This window comes from Myotis yumanensis, unplaced genomic scaffold (assembly GCF_028538775.1).
Source record: "Myotis yumanensis isolate MYYU_CA2020_CCGP unplaced genomic scaffold, mMyoYum1.0.hap1 SCAF_8, whole genome shotgun sequence".
In the NCBI taxonomy this organism is placed as follows: Eukaryota; Metazoa; Chordata; class Mammalia; order Chiroptera; family Vespertilionidae; genus Myotis; species Myotis yumanensis.
In genome coordinates, this window is record NW_027223759.1 from 10,051,455 (window position 1) to 10,072,682 (window position 21,228).

Here is a 21,228-nt window from a genome sequence, read left to right on the forward strand (position 1 = left end):
GAAACCCAGGCAGAGGTACCATTTCTAATGGACTCCCCTCTGTCATTGCTCTTCTTGACTTCAGAGGAATGCACCCTCCCTTCGCCATTTCTTGGGGTCCTCCAGAAAAGAGTACTTTGAACCAATTGACCGCTGTTTCCCAAAGTGTCACCTGTAGAGCCCTACCATTGCCAGATACTCCATGAAAAATTAAAAGGGTTTCATGGCCAAATATATTTGGGAAATGCTGCATACCATCTTCTCCTCATGGAGTGGCACAGTGCACACTTAACTATGGACCGTTTTTGAGAAGTTCTATAGGTGAAGTAGCCAGTTTAACTTTAACTCATGGGTTTCCAAACTTATTTAATCACAGATCTTTCCTAGACTATTCACCTCATTTAGCTGTAGTCTCTAGAAGAAAAAAAAAAGCTCTTGGCCGCAGAATTGGAAAAGTCTTGGTTCAAGTCCTATATCTTCCTAGTTGTGGTGAGCCTGTCCAGGAAATTTAATTAATTTTGAGCCTGAATGGCCTATTCTGGGAAATGGAGCTGTCATCATACATATCTCACAAGGTTACTGAGAATTAAATGGGTTAAAATGTAAAAATGCTTTCTGAAGTCTAAGGCCCGTGTGTGTGTGTGTGTGTGTGTGTGTACAAAATGACTGGTTCAGAGCAACATAGACAACACATGCAACTATCTTCAATAAATGTGTTTGACTTGAATAAATGTGTCAGATGCCAATGAGAACAGGCAAGGGGGAGAATGCCACATAATGGAAGTGGAGTGGAAAGAGGAATTTCATGGTGGGTAAAGTCAATGATACTACTATTTCATTTTTATTTTTATTTATTTATTTTTGCACTGTTGGCATGCCCCACTTGTTCCCCCAAACATGGAGTCTTGTAGCCCAGGTAGGTAAAGGTGGGGCTCTTGGCCGTTCCCCTGCTGTGTCTTATCCACACATCGTGCCCACTCCAAGCGTTCCCCTGGTCTCACTCATGGAAGTCATCAGGCAAATTTTTTACCTACAAGGGACTGTGCATCTTCTATCAAGACCCTGTGGGTATAGATGGAAGTCCAAAGGTAGTGGTGCTTTTACATGGCTTTCCAACAGACTGTCACCCATTCTCACACGACTGATGAACTTCTTTGTATTTTCTCAAGGTCTCACCCCAGTCTTTGGGCCTTACACCAACCCTCTGAGAGTGAGCTAGCTATGGGACATGTGGGCAAGGATACGCAACAATGATGGGAACTTAGTTATCAATAGTCTCTTACAGTATATCAACCAGTGGAAGAAATTAGAAGATGCTGGGTGGGAGCTCTTGCCTCTAGAACTGTTTCCATTCATTTTATCTGGAGCCTTTGGATCTGGTGAATCCCTATCCGAAGTTTTTGGAGCTGTAACAGGAATACGCTGCCATGGTCCAGTGTTTATTCTGGATGACCACATTAGCTGCTACCCACAGCTAGAGGATAACATGGGCTTCTTGAATGCATACATGGACTTCCTTCTGAGCTGCAACGAGTAGCTTCTCTGTATTACCTCCCCTATTCCCTTATCTGTTGTGTATTTCATTCAAGAAGAAATGCTCTAATGAGGTTCTAGCCACCAAATACTATCCTCTCACAAAAGTCCACCTGCCTCATATTGGTGAACAGCATACAGCAAAAAGCCAGCAGAAGCTACAACTAAGGGTCACCTAATAGTCCACCTCCCATTCCTTTGACATCCGATCAAATATATAGACTTGCCTTTGTCTTTATGTTATTAGGAAATTCTGATGAGCACCACTACCCAGTGATGCAGAAAGACAGACATTATTTTGCATAGAAAAGAAGGAGGAGGAGGAGAAGGAGAAGGAGAAGAATGCTATAGGTCAAATGTCAAGCATGATTAAATGTCATTCTTTCTCTCATCCATAATAAAATGTCTTATTGTAACAAACAGCATTAGAGATCTTGCTTTTATAACCATGTTTTTCTTCCCCAGCTACCAGGGAGATTTCTTCCTTGGAACCACAAGTCTAGCCACAAGTTCTGACTGTTACAGGAGCCTGCTCTGCTCCTTTACAAAGCCTGTTGACAGAAATGTGTGTCTGTCTCTCCCTAGGACACGTCGATAGAGAACCACCATCGTATGCAGGTTTCAAAAGAAAACCACAATGAAAAAACACAGCAAACCTCCAGGGCCTTTGAGCATGCCCACATTGATCACCCTTGGCTCATGAGTGACAAACCCCACATTACATTCTATGGCAACTCCTTCCCCAATTGGGAGGCAGATCTCAGCGGTAAGAAGCCAAATGTCTTGCTTGTAAATCTGAGTGAACCTAATCATGCAGAGTTCACTTGAGAACACTGAGGCCAGCTGAGTGTCACTTCCTCATGCCACTCACCTTAGAAAATAACAGTCAAGGGGCAGGGCAAAAGGGGTCAGTGGGGGAAAAGGGGATATATGTAATACTTTCAATAATAAATAATTTTAAAAAAGAAATAACAGTCAAGCCTGGTCGATGTGGCTCAGTGGTTGAGCGTCGACCTATGCACCAGGAGGTCACCAGTTCAATTCCCGGTCAGGGTACATGCCTGGGTTGCAGGCTCGATCCCCAGTGGGGGACATGCAGGAGGCAGCCAATCAATGCTGATGATTATCTCATTGATGTTTCTATCTCTCTCCTTCTCCCTTCCTCTCTCTCTAAAATCAATAAAAACATATTTAATAATAATAATAATAACAGCCAAAGTTCAATGGGAGGTGGGAATGAGACTGACAGGCTCTTTGTCTAGAACTCAATGGCAAACATTCTGCAATCAGACTGCCTGGGTTCAAATTACTACCCCCCCCTCCTTTTCTAGCTATGATCTTGGGCATGTTATTTAATCCTTCTGAGGCTCAGTTTCCCCATCTGAAGTTTGGGGATAATGATAATACCCCCATAAGTCTACTGTGGGGATTGAGTTAATGTATGTAAAATACTTTGCACAATTCTTGTTCCATATTTAGCACTCAATATATATCAACAATTATTATTATTATTACCATTCTCTCTATCACCTCACTCAGCCAGCAAGACCCCAACCAGATTATGAGATGAGGGCTCCCTGAACCCACCTCATCCAAAGCCATGGCTATCTCAGTGCTCCAGCATTCTCTTTGCCTCTTCCCATTAACCCCAAAATGATAGCAGTTGAAAGCCAACTTGTTCCTCCCCATACCTGCAACTAATAAATTCTCATTCCCATCCTGTTTCTACAGATAAACAAGGGAACATGAAACTCCACGTGGGCGGCAGCAGCCACTTGTCACAGGAGCCTCCTGCTGAAAGATGTGTTTTCCCTCCTGTGGCCTCTGCCATTGACTCAGAAAAACACACACCTGGGGAGCTGAAGAAGAAAAAGGTTGTGTGTGTGTGTGTGTGTGTGTGTGTGTACCCGTGCAAGCATGCACTTAAAAGATTCATCTCCATTTAGGAACAAGGTGACTCAAAGGGATGTCTCAAACAGAGAACTGGCCCTACCCACTCTGACCTCACCATGTGGAGCAGGAAAAAAGCTGTAGTGATAAATGTTGAAAATAGTGAAGTCCAAGGAATTTTAGCTGCCCCTAATTGTACCTTAAAGCATTTGATGTTACTGCACTCTCTAGTGGCAACAGAATCCTTTGTTCTACTAAGGGGCTGGGGGTTATCTGTAAATGAGTAAGGACAGAATTTGAGCCCAGCCAGCATGGCTCAGTGGTTGAGCATCGACCTATGAACCAAGAGGTCATGGTTCGATTCCCGATCAGGGCACATACCAGGTTGCAAGCTCAATCCCCAGTGTGGGGCATGCTGGAGGCAGCCGATCAATGATTTTCTCTCATCATTGATGTTCAATCTCTCTCTCCCTCTCCCTTCCTCTCTGAAATCAATAAAAATATTTTTTTTAAAAAAGGACAGAATTTGAATTTGTAAGCACTAGATCCACTTGAAACAGAAAATGCTAGAGATCTCGAATCCAGCAATGGTTTTGCATAGTGGAGGATCTGTCACCTTTGAAAATGTAGAGTAAATTTACAGATTTATCAGTCCCTTCAGGAGTCAAGGACACCTTCTTCCTTAGCGATGTCCTTCGCTGTCTCTGGCCTGGTCCTGCCTTGCAATTCTATCTGGGTTTGGGGTGGTTTGGAGGCACCTATGCTGAGTGGGAACCCACAAGGGACCCAGAATGCTCTACCCCAAAGCAGCTGTGTGAACTTAGCAGGTCGCCCCCCCTCTGAGTTTCAGTGACCTTGTCTGCATGATGGATAATATTGCCAACCTCATATGCCTAATGCAAGGAAGAAAGGACGTGATGTGTTTTGGTGAAAGTATCTTGTGTCCGACTGGAAAGGGCAGTTAATTGTGGAGACTCGTGTCATCTGAAGTGGCCCTTGAGGAGCCACGGGCACTCCAGGAGGTTCTGGTGCCAAATGAGGGAGGCTGTTTTCAGTCTATGCAGGATTTTCTCTGAGTTCCTGTGTCCTGACCTTAACCTTTCCAACCACCCGAGCAGGGCTTCTGTCTTCCCAGGAGGAAGCAGCAGGCATGACCTGCAAGAGTCCCCACAGGCCTGAGGCACGTCCCCAATCTCATACCAGGTCATCCCAGAACTGAACCAGCCCAGGAGACAGGAGTCCCTTCCCTCAACCTACGCGCATGGTTTACAGAGGAGAGCAATATTTTCCACTACATTGAAACTGTAAATTTTTAATTAGAATAAAGAAATTAAGGCTTGGCTTGTCAGCCCTACCTCACACAAATCATTTGAGTTTCCATGTAGATTTCTCAATGCAAACCTTGTCACACAGAACTCACAAGGTCAGTATTCAGAAAGGGGCAGTTGGTGGGCAGCTGGCACCGGGGCAGTGAAGGTCTCCAGGAACATAAGGATCCTATGTGTGTGCGTGCATTTGATCAATCATTTTCTTACTGTCTCCAAATTATAAATATTAACTCTGCATATATTGGGTTGAATTTCCTTCCTTATTCAACTCTAAACATGTAGGATGCCTGCGTGTGTTTCTGATCGTTTTTCTTTTTTTGAGCATTAAAAAAGTGAGGAACGTTTTTATTTTTCCTCCTGTGAAACTAAACTCCCCGATACCCAGCACACATATACATTTCATAGAGCCAAGTTCTCCTGTTAAAAGCTACAACTAAAAGGAGAAATTTTCGGCAACTTCTGAATAATTAGAAACAGGAGACTCTAAGTACCACTCCTGGAGTTTCTGACTCTGTACACACACACACACACACACACACACACACCATTTGGGGGTTGGTTTTTTTTTTGGCCACAAAAACTGGGCTAAAGTTGTGGCTGATTCTGACAGACAGTGATTCTTTTTAGCTAAGCTCATATTACAGAAGAATAGAGATACATAGATTTTCTGCTAGTGGCGAGATGGAGTATTAAACTCTAATGAGAGACAAGTCTACTCTCAAAGAAATATAGAAATGAACCCAATTCCAAACACTATTGTAACTACACATCACTAGCTCATTTAATCCTCATGGCAATTTTTTGAGGTCGATAGTATGATTACTCCCATTTTACAGAGGAAGAAATTGAGGCTTAGAAAGGTTGTGTAAGGTAAGCAACCACAAATGTGTATTCCTCTTTTCTGCTCTTTCTTACCTAAATGGTTGCATAACTATGTTCTGCTCCTTGATTTTCTCCCATCTTTGAGATTTCTTCCTCTCCATACTTAGAAATATTAGCTATATCTTTTAAATCTGGCTCAGTTCCCCAGTTGCAAGAGAAGGAAAGACTATCTTTCCTCTCAAAGGCTCTTGAATTGATCACGTTTACATTTCTGAGAAGAGTCAGAGGCTGGATTAACGAGGGCAGAGCTGAGTTCCCACTCTAGTCAGATTCCCGGGTCCCAGGTTGGTTAGCTTTACTTCTCAGCCATGGGGGCCCACCAGCAGCTCTTGGTGCTAGAGATCCAGTGAGATCAATGCCATTTGTCCCCTGCAGGCAGCCAGGTTTGAATGCCTGCCATGTTGGTCTTTGTTTTGTTTTTTAATTTTCTCCAGGCTTCAAAGACCTTGAAATTACCTCCTATCTCCCAAGAACCACCTGGAGTTCTGGACCCCCTGAGGAGTCGATTTAAAGCCAGAGAGCCCCCAGCAGAGCTCCTCGTCTTCCCAGTGGAGATTCATTTCCACACCCAGCACCCTTCAAAGGAGAAAGTGCACAGAAGAGGTAGGTCCCCTGTGGGTGGGTACTCCTGAGGGAGCTCAGGCCGGCCAGGAACACGTTTCAGAAACCTAACTCAAATTGTCTTAAGCAAAAAAGAAATGCATTTGCTCACGGAGTTGGGGGTTGTGCCAGGATGAGCAAACTCCAGCTCAGGTGGATCCAGGCCTCAGAAATTGTCATCTGGGCGCTATTTGTCTGACTCTCTCATCTCTGTTAGCCTTCCCTCGCAAGCAGGCTGTCCCCATGTGGAGGTAAAGGCCTCCTACCTGTTAACCCCAGTCAAAAGGAAGCTGATGTAGGACCATAGGTAGATCCAGGCTGTGTGATGTTGTTTTAGGGGATAAAGAGGAGAAACTGAAAGTGTTTTACTCTTTTTCTAGTGTTGAGGCCTTTCTAATGTAGCTATTTTTCTTGTATCTTTCCTACTTCGGTATACTTGGTGTGCTGGGTCAATGGCTAGTACTGTATTGGTTCTGTGAAAACACTTTTAAATCCCAATTCTGTCCTGATGTTACCAAATGCTACTATACTTGAATGGTTACTAAAACTGCACAGTGCTGTTTTAAAAAGTTTTAAAAATAAAGGCTATGCCTCTACACGCTCTTGCAAAAGTACTAGAATGGCCTCTGATTGAGTTACGTGCCCACCCTGGACCCAGTCACTATGGCTAAGGCTATGAGGTGCTCTCCTTAGCCAGGCTTCAGCCCCGTGCCCAACCATGGATGCAGGGAATGGACACAGCTCCACCCAAACCACATGGTGCAAGCAGGGAAGAGATGGGTCCCTCCAAAAAGAGGCAGCTGGCAAAAACCACAGGCATTCACCACAAGTTGGCTTCCTCCTCGTCTCCCAGGTGCTGCACATGCTGAGTCAGGACCAGAAACAGAAGAGCCCAGTCCTCCCTGGCGGCCTCCCCTGAAGCACGCGTCCTCAGAAAGGCTGACGGAGTTCACAGTGCATCTCCCAGGGGACATGGGCAGGGCCACACTCTCACCTCAAGGTAGCTACTCCCACTGTCCAGCATCCCCAGGCATCTCAGCCAGAGGGAAGCCAGGCGAGGCCCACAAGGGTCCTCAGCCATGGAGAAGGAGGCTGGGAGGGAGGTGGCCACTGGACGATGGCTTTTGTTCGGCCAGCAGCTGCCTTAACCAACACGCAGCGGTAAAACCAGCCTGGTGCCTAGCTCATCAGTTGCTCATTAGATCATCCCCCTACTAATACTTAATAATCTCTGGTCGCAGATATAAAACAGCACCAAACTGATTAAAACTTTGCTGTATGCTCTATGGTTTATCCTATGCTTTTAACCAGTACAATTTCATTTCTAATCTGTTTAGGAATATGTAGTTACTCATTAAGAAGTCCATAATATCAATAACAAAAACCTTCACTCCGATCTTTCAATACATCCTATGAACATTTGGAATTACACGCATGGGTGTGTACTTGCATGTGTTGGATAGGTGGGAAGTCACGGGCCATATTTAGAACACCCCCCCTTCTCAGAAAACTGAGCCTCCTTTCCAGAGAGCCAGTGCCTGATGGCAGCATCACAAGTGCCAGGTGATCTCCGACTAGTGGCCTTCAGGAGTAGAGGGTGGGCATTAATATTTCAGGCGTTCTGAATTCCTCTGTGCCAGGCACTGTCCTTAATTTTTAACACATCGTATCTCATTTCCTCCTTACAGCAACCCTACCCTCCTTTCAGAGATTAGAACACGGGAGGCCTGAGAGATAAGCCATTTCTTGGGGCCACACAACTCTCAGTGGCCCAGCTGGGATTGGAGCCTGGCCTTCTGGTGCCAGGACCTCCGTTCCCCTTACTTGTTACACTGCACTCACTGCTTTTTAGAATAAACAGAACGACGGACCCAGGCCAGGACCTTCTTGAGACATTTTGGTTTTGAGAATTTCCTTTAATTATTGGGGCAGGGGTTTATTTATTCTATCTGTTAAGTGAGAGTCAATCATCCTAAAGACTATAAAGTTTTCTTTAAAAAAAAAAATCAAATATGGGCAAGGGTTGCTGTCTGCAAACAGGTGAGAAAGGAGCTTTCCAGCGGCGGACCACGCCTTCAGGTGCACAGCCCGAGCCATGGCAACGCCGGTGACATGTGTCTTGGGCATGGCTCACCTCGCACCGCCCTCCACTTGTTTTGAGCTGCCGTGTCCAGCAGGACCGAGTGTCTGGAGCTTGTCCCTCCTCTGCCCCCCTGCCAGGGGGAAGCCAGCCTAAGACGTCCCTAATACCTTGTTGCATTTTAACGCAGAGCTTGGGGTTGTCTTCCAAGCCCATCGACATGGGCATTTTTGAAGAGAATAGGCTGGTTGCCTTACAGAATGGCCCTTGATTTAGATGTGTCTGCCTCCTTGTGATTAGATTCTGGTCAAACGTTTTTGGCAAGAATAGCAGGTGATGTGTCCTCCTCAGGGTATCACACCAAGGGACACAAAATATCCCTTTGCACTTCCTTCATTTGTTATAGCTTGTCCCATTACAGGTGATGTTAAATTTTATCATTTGGTCGAAGGAGGCTAGATTTCTCCAACGTAAAGATGCCCTTTTGCCCTTTGCATTGAACAAGTAGCTTTTGATACTTGGCGACTGTGTGGGAAGCCAGCTTTTACACACACACAGCAGCAGCGTGTTGAACATGAAATAAAGACCACGCTCACGGAATGAGATTAGGACAAGGTCTCCATAACTTGGATTACCTGGGCCCTGACCGGTGTGGCTCAGTTGATTGAGCATTGCCCCACGCACTGGGAGTTTGCCGGCTTGATTCCTGGTCAGGGAACAAGCCCAGGTTGCAGGCTAGGGGACATGCAGAAGGCAGCCGATCGATGTTTCTCTCTCCCTCTCCCTTCCCCTCTCTAAAATCAGTAAAAATATTTTTTAAAGACTTAGAGCAGTCCCTTCTAGTTTTAAGAGAGAGTTAGAGAAAGAACAGAGGTGGGCCATTGTCATCAACCCCATTGCCCTCTACCTACCCTCGGCAGGTGCTACGTTGTACCCTACGACCTTGAGGAGCCATGTGAGCGTTGGTCTGGCTTAGGGAAATTGCCCTGTGGTTGGACCTCATAGCCAATGACCCCATGAGTTCTAAAGAGGGGCTTCCTCCAGTAAGAACCGGCAGACTCGGGGCTGGGAGGACCCTGCAGGCTCTCTGGTCTTTCCTGGGCATCAGGAGGCCATCAGTAGAGCGAGAATAACAAGCACCACAGCTCAGATCCTCCCCGTTCCTGAAGAAAGGCCACTCTTCGGGCCACAAGGAACTTCACCTTGACCAGGCCTCTGCCCCGTAGCACCATGTGGGGAGTTGCCTGGCCTCTGCCCCTTAGCAGGGCTGGAAGAGGGACAAACTCGAGAACAAGGGGAATAAACCAGCCTGCACACTAGGGGCCATCAACCAGGTTAGAAAAGAGGTTGCCTCTCCTTCTTGCTGACTCAAAAGTTCTCTCCCTCATGCTTGTTCTCCTTGTGCTTTTGAAGATGGAGACGCCGCAGCAGAGAAGGTGACCCCACCACTGTCCCTGATCGAGGGAAGAAAAAGTCCAGAGGGCCAGGGGGGCCCGGACGGCCTGAGGACGTCAGGCCACAGCAGCCCCGCAGGCCCCCCGAATGTGAGCCGTTCCAGGGGTGCACTCCCAGCAGAAGGACAAGGTAATCACCCCCATGGGGCCGGATGCCCCCAGCTTGGCTTATCTGTGGCTTCGGGCTCATTTTAACCATCTTGCAGGGCCACCAGGCAACTGTGATGTAAGCCGTCTGAACACCACCCCATGGAAAGGGGAATCGGCCGTGTTTCCAAAATGTCAGTGAGATTCATGTTCACCACGTTTTCCTAGAGTCAGTAATGTTTAGGGGTTTGCTGCACCAGCACGTGCTGCCAAGCTGCCCTACACTCGCCTCACGCCTGGCGGCAGCGTGCAATGACACAGCTCCCTGCACTCCTCAGGGAGACACGCTACTGGGTCTACCAGACGGACTCAGCCCCAAGCCATAACCCCCCGGGGGGCCAGGGAGCCTGGTGATGCTGGGGGGGAAGGGGGGGCGGGCGGAGGGGGGGTAGACCCTGGGAGGAGGCAGTCTCTGCCCAGGGCAGAGCCGAGGCCTGTGCACAGAGAGAGAAGGACTCCAATTTCCATTGAAGGGTGAGGTAGGGCCAGGCCACACCCTCTGTGACTTAGTTCTCACTCTTAAGAGCTGACAGTCTCAGAGACTAAGATGCTTCCACAAGAGCAACAATGCAAAGACAGTACAGTAACCGCTTCCACAGGGCTTTGATCTAAAAGCAGCTCATAAAGCTAAAATTGCTTCGAGTCCAAATTGCCCCTGAAAATCCCAGTGGGAGGTGCCAGGCTGGAGACAGACAAGCCATTTTCTAGAAATTGCAGCCCAGCCAGCTCTCCCTCCCTCTTCGCAGCCTTGGGCTGCTTTCCCCGGTTAAGCACCAGATGAAGGAGGTGGTGTGTGCTTGGGCGGCAGACAATGTGAAAAAAGCATCTGTTAACGGCAGAATCACACTCAGGGATGTGGGAGACACTCTGAGGCACGTGGGGACTGAGAGCCACCAAGGCAACAACAGCTACCACGTCTTTCATTCTCACCATTGTCAGCTCATGCTCGCCCAGAGACAGATGCCTCTATTTAACTCACTCTCTCTCTCTCTCTCTCTCTCTCTCTCTTTCTCTCCCTTTCTCTCTCTCCCTCCTCCTCTCCCTCTGCCTCGCCCTCGCCCTTGTCCTCGCCCCCCCCCTCCACACCCCTCCTAGCATGTATACTTGACATCTTATAAGCATAAATTAAACACATAGGTCCACAATTAAACACATAACTCCATTGTGTTTACAGCTTCCCTGCTTAAGGCTGAAATGGGCAGAATTAAGTTCCATTCCTCCCTCCAACGCTCTCTCTCTTTTCCCCCAAGACATGGTTGTCACTTACAGACCATTTCAGAGACAGAGCCCTTCTGTTGCAATCCCCTCCCTTTACACTTGCAGGGCAGTGGTGCTTTCTCAGTTTTGATACAAATGAGCCAAACACTGGCTACCACATGACAGCAGCAAGGGCACCCCTGGGAGGCTGTATAGTCCAGGACAAATCACACCACATACACACACACACACACACACACACACACACACACACTCAGGCACACACAGCACACACTCTCTCTTACCCAGCCAACCTTATAAAGGGCGAATCTCTAGAATGAATGCCAGAGCCATGACTATGACAAGAGTGCAGCCTGAAAGCTCAAGTATGTAGGTTGGGTGTATATAAGTGAAGGTGTGGATGAGAGCACAGCTAACATGCTAACATGCTTATGTGGGTGCATTGTGTGTTTCTGTGCATTCATGCATACCTGTGTATGCATGTCTGCAAACAAGGTGTGTGCATTGATGTGCATGTCCTTGTTCATGTGTGGCACACATATGTACATGCATGCATACCTGCATATGGGGTGCATGCTTGCCTTGTGGGTATGCCTATATACATGTGTGTGAGTATGTGTGCACATCTCTGTATAAATATGTGAGTGTTTGTGTCTTCGTTCATGCACGCCATGCCTCTGTGTATATGTGTGTGTGCTTGTGTACTTGTAAACGTCTACTTCACTGGTGGCCAACTCTACCCCTGACCCTTTGCCTTGGAGATGGGGAAGGTGAGGGTATACAAGCACCTTCCATCTTTCTAAGCAACTGAGGGAATCCAGCTTCCTTCTCCCCTTGGCCTGAGCCCCTGGAGTCACTGAGCAGCCCCAGCATTGGTCTGAAGGCCTGGAGGAGAGGGAGCAGAGGCTGGAATCACCAACCCTGTGCCCAGGGCTGAGCTACACACGCAAGGTGCCCCTCGCCGTCTCGCCTGGCCCCTATGGGCTGCTTGAGCCCCAAGGGGCTGCCTTTTCCAGACTCACAAAATCATGGTATAAGCTAGTGGAAGCCCCGCTCTGTTCATCCCTCCTTCACCCCCAGAGGACAGGCACCAAACAAGGGTCCTGCTCTCGAATCTCAGGCACAGGGCTGACCTTGGACTCCGGCAGGCTCTGAGCACAGCTGCCTTTTCCCACCAGATCCAGGCAGCACAGGCCAGGCTCAGCCGCCCTCCCTGCCCGGGGGCGAACACTGCTCATGCGTGGGCTTATTTTCAAGAGGAGTCCAGAGACCCCTCTCTGGGACCCTTGTTGCTGGATCCACGGAGGAGACGTCTGCCTGTCCCTCCCAGGGCCGACCCAAGGCGAGACGCTCCTGTCGGGTGAAGGTAAGATGGTAAATCCCAGGTCAGCCTCCTTTTCACAGGGAAACGCTTTCCCTGCAGCTTCCAAAACTTCCCGGCAGCAGAGACATCATTAAACACAGACGCGAGTCAGCCAGTTTCTCCCTCTCGCTGACACAGAGGCGCTTCTGTAGCTCAGACATAATAACCCAATGTTTGCACAACAAGTTTCCTCTTGCTGAGCATCTGGAGAGAGAAGTCCCGTGGAATGGCTCGGAGGAGGGCTAATGGGCCGTGCTGATGCCTTGATGAGAAAGATAAAGCCCTTTTGGTATTTGCCCAAACTAAACACCACCTTTTCTCCTCCTTCCGAGCACCTTCCAGAGGTGGAGGTGGCTAATTGGTAATCCGATCAGGCATCCCTGTGATGTGTGTTGGTTCATGGCTGTGAATCATCTGGCTCCTGACAGATAGCAAGGCCGTTTCCAGAATCCCTTCTGGCACGTTCCCTTTTTGGGAAAGAGATGTTGGCTCTGGGCAGCAGCCATTCGGCAAAGGGGGGAGGAAAATGAAGTCAGAGGGTGATGAGTGTCGACCACCAGGAACCATGAGGGTGTGTGTGCAGGAGCCACGCAGCCAGCAGGCCTCTTGCTGAGGGAGAGCGCAGTCTGCACTGGTTTGGAGGGTTATGTCATGGCTGGCTTCGTAAGGAGAGCGTGGGTTCAGAGCCAAGAGATTTGAGCAGCCCTGGCTTGTCCCCTATGTCGTCAGATGACTTTGGGTCGGTCCCTCGCTGTGTCCAAGTTCCTCATCCCCTCTGGAGTGAGAGACCTGCCTCCTCCATGGACAGCAGCTGGGACGTTCCCTGACGATGGCTGCCTTTTTCATGTTGTGTCCGTTGTTGCTGAACTGGCCACCTCGGACATGGTTTCCAGAAACTGGACTGCATTTGGTTCCAAATTCAGTGCTCAAGAAATTCCTCCACCATGACAGGAGTCTAAAAATAACTTGGTTCCGACGTGGGGGGTGGGGGGGGCGGGAGTCAGACAGGTGGGGGCCGCTGTCATTGTGACACAGCTGGTGCAGCAGCTGGAAAGCACATAGGAGTGGGCTCACCTGCTGCACATCTGTACTCTCCGTTCCAGGAGAAATCGCTCCCCTTTTGGCAAAGCAGAAGTCAGAAGCGGGAGAGGAACTATTTAAGTTTGTTGTCACATTGTCCATGGGATGTCTCAGTCATTTCAGTATCCCGGGCCCCTACCTAGCACAGTGCCTGACGCATACATAGCAGGATCACAATATGTGCTGGTGGAAAGTCTTTCAATAACTTTTCTACACAAAGAAAGAAAGAGAGAGAGAGAGAGAGAGAGAGAGATGACACTTATGCTGAATAAATGGAGCCTTGCCTGCCATCTTGTCCCACCCCATCAACATTAATCCAACTTGCCTTTCCAACCCAAAGGCGTTCACTGTGAACTTGTTGAATGAATCAATCATTCAGTCAGTGCATCAGTCACCGGCCTCTCTCTGACCTTTCCTCCATATACAGTTGGTGGGTCTTTAGTCTTTTTTTAATGTTTATTTTTTAAATATGTTTTTATTGATTTCAGAGAGAGGAAGGGAGAGGGAGAGAGAGAGAGATAGAAACATCAATGATGAGAGACAATCATTGATCGGCTGCCTCCTGCACACCCCACCCTGGGGATCGAGCCTGTAACCCAGGCATGTGCCCTGATGGGAATTGAACCGTGACCTCTTGGTTCATAGGTTGACAACCACTGAGCCACACAGGCCGGGCTTTTATTTTTTATTTGGGGGTGGGGGGACTTTTAGTCTTAATGGTGCTTGGATGGTGCCCTGGAAGGTGAGGTAGGACCTTGGACCCACATCTCCCTACAAGGTCCATAGAACAGATCTAGCTTTCTAAGAGTCTATTAATAGGAAAAAGTTGTTGTTTTGTCTTGTTTTGAGAAGCAGTTTACTGGAAAAAAAATTTATTTCTTGCAAAGGATTTGCTCCAACCACACCAAACTCTTTGCAGCTCAGTTTGTTCAAATCCATCTTAATCACTATCCCCTCCCTACCCGTCCAATCTCATCCCCAACTATACTCAGGCCTACCCGGGGCGATCAAGCCCCAGACATTCAGTCTTTCTTCTCTTATCTCCCAGCCTTTGCCCAATTCCCCCCAAATAGAATATAATTTAAGTTCCAGGGGAAGGCTTATCTTTTCTAGGACATTTTCCTTCATAAATCCATCTCATCGCATAGAACTGCCTGGATGTAGCCTCAGATCATTCCTCTCTCTCAATCCCACTTTTGTGATTATTGTATTTATCCTCATCTGTTTTCTGTTTAGCTCCCAAATGTATGAGTCCTAGAGAACCTCTTATTTTTATCGTATGTTCAAGACATGCTTGTTGATTGACTGGATACCCCAGGTGCCACAAAGGAAAGTTCTTTGGGGATCATAGTTTGTTGTTTCATGGTTGTTGTTTTTTAATTAAAAAAAAAACTTCAATAAAAGGAATGAATATGATCTGTCTTGTCTTTCTGAGACTTTCAGACTTTGTCAACATCTATTTGGAAATAAATTCTTAGGCAATTAGGTCATGATATCTTGCTTTCAGACAGAATAGAGATGAATATAAACCTTCAGAAAAAGAAAAAAAAGATGTGAAGACTGGAGATGGAATTTGACCCACTTGGTCACGTTGGGGCATTGCAACACTCAGAAAATTCAGAGGCTTAAAAAAAGAAAAGTTAAGTTAACTTGGAAGGATACAAGTTAAAACATTGGATATGACCTCTGAATTGCTTATTCTTGATTCAAATATATTTGAATCTATTCTCCTAATTGCAGCAGCAGCAATAGAAGTTTTCTTTCAAAAGTTCTTTTGTTCAGAAGTTTTTTACTGCAGGAAGTTCAAGGATGGCTATGTTAATGATTTAGGACTTCAGGTCCCATGTAAATTTAAATTCCTGATCTCTTTCAGAATTTCCAATTAACACTTGTTCTTGTCCTAAGTGGATTTTCACCTCCAAAACATGTCCTGTCTTCAATAATTTAATTAGCAGCCTTGTCTCTTGCAACTCTTGTTGGTGTGGTGGTTTTAAAATACAGGGGGTGGGCAAAGGTAGCTATATAGTTGTGAGTAGGCTAAACAGTCTATTCTCTGTATTATTAAGTATTTATTAATTACTGTGCTATTTGTTATTATTCTTAACCTACTTTTGCCCATCTCTGTATGTCTACAAATCCTCTGACACTTGTTCCTTTAAAAGGGAGAGCCTAGCCCAGCTGATGTGGCTCAATGGTTGAGGGTCGATCTATAAACCAAGAGGTCACAGTTCAATTCCCAGTCAGGACACGTGCCCAGTGTGGGGCGTGCAGGAGGCAGCCAATCAATGATTCTGGTAGGAGGGGCGGAGGTTCGAAAGGGCTGGCAGGGCCCCACAGGCCCCAGCTGAAGTTCCCGAGAGCTATCTCAGCTGTGGGGGTTGCCACTGAGAACTCTGGGGTCTAAGCCCCAAGCTGGGGTCCCCAGCAGAAAGCTCCAGAACTGAGGCAGGTGCCCAGGTAACATCTGGCTGTGAAAAGCCGGGGGTGCTATCTGCCAGGGAGAGACAGCTGGCACCCTCTTAAAGGGCCAACACATAAAATTTCACATGCAGCCCTAACCGGATTGGCTCAGTGGATAGAGCATCAGCCTGCAGACTGAAGGGTTCCAGGTTCGATTCCGGTCAAGGGCATGTACCTTGGTTGCGGGCACATCCGGGGGTGTGCAGGAGGCAGCTGATCGATGTTTCTCTCTCATCAATGTTTCTAACTCTCTATCCTTCTCCCTTCCTCTCTGTAAAAAATCAATAAAAGGTACTTTAAAAAAAAAATTTCACATGCAGCCACTCAGCTTGGGCTCAGGCAGAAGGAGGGCAGAGTGGACTGGAGCTGTGTGAGCAGAAGCCAGGGTTGGGGGCTCAGGGTTTAGAGCTCAGAAGGCAGGCACCCCGGTTTCCTGTGCTGAGTCATTCCCTCATGCAGTCAGTGGAGGACATCTTTTTCCTGCAGATCTTTACCATTGAGGCAGCTTCTGCCTGGGGGGAAGCAATTGCCCCACCCTCAGGGAGAACATATTTGGCAATGATACATCTGATAAAGGGTTAATATCCAAAATATATAAGGAGCCCTAGCTGGTTTGGCTTAGTGGATAGAGCGTCAGCTTGCTGACTGAAGGTTCCCAGGTTCAATTCCGATCAAGGGCACATGCCCAGGTTGCGGGCTTGATTCCCAGTAGGGGGCATGCAGGAGGCATCCAATCGATAATTCTCTCTCATCATTGATGTTTCTATCTCTCTCTCCTTCTCCCTTCCTCTCTGAAATCAATAAAAATACTATATATATATATATATATATATATAGCATATATATTATATATATATATATATTATATATACTATATATACATATATATATATATATATATATATCATATCATATAACTTAACAAGAGGAAGACCAACAATTAATTTAAAAATAGACACTTCTCCAAAGTGGACATAAAGATGACTAAGAGACATATGAAAAAAATCTCAAACTCATTGATCATCCGAGAGATGTATATTAAAAGGACAATGAGGTATCACCGGAAACCCATCAGAATGGCTACCATTAATCAACAAATGACAAGTGCTGGCGAGGATGTGGAGAAAAGGGAGCCTTAGCACACTGCTGGTGGGAATGCAGACTGGTGCAGCCACTATGGAAGACAGTATGAAGTTTCCTCAAAATGGAACTGCCATTTGACCCAATGATCCCACTTCTAGGAATATACGCTATAAAACCTGCAACACCAATCAGAAAGAATGTACACACCCATATGTTCATAGCAGCACAATTTCAATAGCTAAGATCTGAAAACAGCCCAAGTGCCCATCAGTAGATGAGTAGATAAAAAAGCTGTGGTACATTTGTACCATGGAATACTATGCAGCAATAAAAAAGAAGACTCTCTTACCCTTTGAGACAGCATGGAGGGACCTGGAGAGTATTATACTAAGTGCAATAAGCCAGTCAGAGGAAGACAGGTATCACATGATCTCACTCATATGTGGAATCTTATGAACAAAATAAACAAATTAGATCCAGAGACATAGAAGCCTGCAACAGACTATCAAATCTCATAGGGAAGGCGGGGGTGGGTGGGTGGGAGGGAAGAGATCAACCAAAGAACTTGTATGCATACATGCATAACCCATGGACATCGACAATAGGGTGGTGAAGGCCTGGGGTGGGGGACAGGGATGGGCTAGAAGGGGTCAACGAGGGAAAAAAGGGGACATGTGTAATACTTTCAATGATAAAGATTTTAAAACATATAAAAAATAAAAGGCACTTCCTCCTTGTTTCCCTTGTGGAGTACTCATTCTGGGGAAAGCCAACCACCGTGTCTGTCATGAGGCAGTGAAAGGGAGACATCCACATGGCAACAGCCAGAACGAGCTCTCCAGGCGTGTGCGTGAGCCACTGTAGCGGGGATGCTCCGGCACCAGAGACCTCCAGACAACTGCATCCTGAGCTGACAGTGGGACTGCAGCCTCCCGGGAGACTTTATACCAGAATCACACACCTCGTCCATTCCCAGGCTCCCACAGGAACTGTGTGAGATACAATAAAAGTTTGTTGTTTTAAATCAGTAGATTTAGGTAATGTGTTTTCAGTCATAGATAATATACGTGGTGTCATTTCCTGATGGTCTGCAATTTGGTAAACAAAAAAGATAAAGGATCCAAGAATATCCCCGCTGGTCTCAAAACACTGATAATTTGGGGGCAAACAGATGCTCATTGGTTGACTTTTCCCTTTGTTCTCCCCATTTGTCATGTGTGATAATGTTGGTTGTGGGGACCCACGGGTAAAAGGATCCTTCAATGTTGGTGGGACAGTTGACAAAGTATGATTTTCCTGGGGTAGCTTTTCTCTTAGCAGCGATTGGCTTTGTGAAGTTGCTTGACATTTAAAGGACAAGTCCTGTAGATGAGGCAGCATGAGGAAGAAGAAAGAACTCCAGACTAAAATTTCAAAGTCTTGACTCTACCACCATGATTTCTGTGATCATGGGCAAACCATTTCACTGCTTGGGAACTCAGCTGCCCTCAAGGACCCCACAGTCCGTCTGAGGACAGATTCTCAAGCAACTAACTACCACCAGGCGGAATGAGATGAGTGCTGTAATAGACGCCTAAATAACACCAGTCGGGGGTGTTCAAGGAAGGAGCGGTTCATTCTAATCTCGGAGATGAGGATGGGTTTTTCCAGAGAATCTCCATTTGCACTGATTTTTGAGAAACAGTCGAAGTGGATAAAGAGAAGATGGAAAGACATAACCAGCGGAGAGAACAGCATGAACAAAGGCAAAGAGACGGGAAAGTAGGATATCCGTTTGGGATGATGTGGAAGAAGGACGATGTGCGGAATGGACTGTGGAGGGGCTTCATGGTGGGGTCGGAGCTGAAAGACAGGCCAGGGCCAGCCCAAGCAAGGCCTCCTATGCGAGGACAGAGCTGAAATGCTGGTTCTTAGGCAACGAGGAATCACAGATGTTTGAGGAGGGATGTCCTACAAGCCAACGTATGTTCCAGCGTGAAGAACAGGCAAGAGAAAAGGTGGCGAGCTTGGGCTACTGCAGAATCATCCAGACAGTAGCAGATGAGGACCGTGGACAGACACAGAAGAAAGGTCCCCAGGCCACCCACAGGACGTGGGACCTCCACCAGCACCCTGCATCAGAGCAGCCGTGACAAGCCTGTTTGTAGAGCATCTTGACAAAATCGGCTGCAATTCTCATCTCTTATTTTCTGCTCAAATCACCTTTTTTTCTGTTTTCACTTTCAGTTAAGAGGATTAGTTTGCGGAGAGGGTGTGTGTGTGTGTGTGTGTGTGTGTGTGTCTGTGTGTGTGTGTGGTGTATTTTAATTAAGATAAAGCAACAATTAAGTCCCTGGAGCCTGAGTCATTCCCACGGGCACAGCCCTCTCCTGAGTGGCACTCAGCTCCGGCCGCCTCCCTCATTTTAAGTCAGACTCCCAGCAGCACATAAAGAGCAAATCCCAGTGTCACGCGCCTCTAAGCCTGTCAGCAGTGCTCTGTGGCTGTGTTCTGGCTGGTGTGCTCCCAGGGAAGAGGCTGAGCTTCCTAGCAGAACACTGTGGTGAGTAATGAGTCCTAAGGAAAACCCTGAGAGCAGATTTCTTGGGAGCTGTGAGTGAGGCGAAGGGCAAGGCGGAAGCAGTGATGGAAAGTGTTTGTATAACCCGCCTGTCCCCTCTCACCCCGACACACACCGAGGTTTCTCTTTCATGATTGTTTTAGCCTCTTTCTCCCTCCCAACCACCTAGCACTCAATTCTTGGAGGGAAAATTAACATTCATTATGCAATTTATCTCTCTCCTTTTAATCCAGAGTGTCTGTCTCCAAGGTCCCTTCCTCAATAATTAATGTTTGTTCTCATTTCCCATTCTCCAGAGCATCTATTCTGGAACTGGAGGGTCAACAATTAACACTAATTATGGCTTTTCCCTCTCTCCAGTGTTGGTTCTCAGAATCCCAAGCCGCCACACTGAGCCTAAGTGTGTGTGTGCGTGTGGCTGTGTGTGTGTGTGCACACCAAGGTGGGAAAGCAACAAAGAGCAGCTTTTCCAAGCCCCACCTCACTGTAGCAAACCAATAACCCAGACATTCATTTCCGGCAGCCTCTCCAGTATGGTTATTACCAGTAATGAGACAACGAAGCATAAATACATACGTACATGTGTTTGGAAATTAGTTTTAGTAGGTATTAGATGGATGATCTAGAAATCTTTTGCAGAAATCTATGATTTCCTGGACCTTTTCCTCCCTATTGCTATCTCCTTAATATCTCAAACCTCTCTCTCTCTCTCTCTCTCTCTCTCTCTCTCTCTCTCTCTTTCACACACACACACACACACACACACACACACAATTTCCTACTAAAAACCATTCTTTCATTTCCCATCCACATCTGACCCCTTTGCTATCTATCCCCCCCAACTTAACTGTCTTTCTCTGGTCTGACATCCCAATCCTCCGGGGCCATTGAAACGGCATTGTTTTAATTAATTTTCATGTGACTGACAAGGACAGCTAGCAGAATAATTCTCACCCCTGGTGGCTCTAAGAGATCACACACAAAAATTCATCAGGCCTGTGCAACAGCCTGTCTGTCTCTTTGGCTGTAATCAGATGGGCTAGAATCCCTCACGTCTCCCCGGCCCAACCCTTGTATTCACACTACAGCTGGAGGCTGGGCGCCTCACATGCGCCTGCGTCTGTCATCCCACCGTTGCTGTGTGCACAGGGCTCTGCGACACATCTGCTGTGCACATCTGGGCACCTCCGCACAGCCTGTGTCAAGCAGTAACTGTTTCATGCTCTTGCTCTGTCAAGAGTTCCCCTCTCAGAAATTTGGCATCATGGTCCTGGCAGGGTTTCTCCCTTAAACATCTTAAATTAAAATATTACTTTCTTCAATGCTTTTAAGCCCTAAGTCAACCTTCTCTCCATGATAGCATCTAGGAATTTTCAAAGCCATCCCATTCATTACGAGGCTTAAGCATCAGGGCATCCATTTTGTGTTTTCCCCTGTCTTGGGGTAAGGAAAATAGCTTTTTTCAAGACTTTTTCACTCTTTAGGTAAAACTCTTCTTGTTTTTCAGCTTATGAATCTGTCAGTTCAAATTTCAGCCATGAAAATGAGGGGTCTCGTATTCAACATCTCCT

At 46.9% G+C, this 21,228-nt stretch overlaps 1 protein-coding gene across 6 annotated transcripts in view; it reads left to right on the forward strand.

Annotated features, from left to right (window-relative positions):
* Window positions 1–21,228, forward strand: part of KIAA2012 (KIAA2012 ortholog) — a 115,001-nt gene that overhangs the window by 14,165 nt on the left and 79,608 nt on the right. For all 6 annotated transcript variants that reach the window (XM_070421871.1, XM_070421869.1, XM_070421867.1 and 3 more), the window contains exons 3-7: window positions 2,098–2,278; window positions 3,244–3,386; window positions 6,047–6,215; window positions 7,066–7,212; window positions 9,706–9,876. In XM_070421871.1, the coding sequence (XP_070277972.1) occupies window positions 2,098–2,278; window positions 3,244–3,386; window positions 6,047–6,215; window positions 7,066–7,212; window positions 9,706–9,876 (811 nt within the window). The remainder of the gene's footprint in view (window positions 1–2,097; window positions 2,279–3,243; window positions 3,387–6,046; window positions 6,216–7,065; window positions 7,213–9,705; window positions 9,877–21,228) is intronic.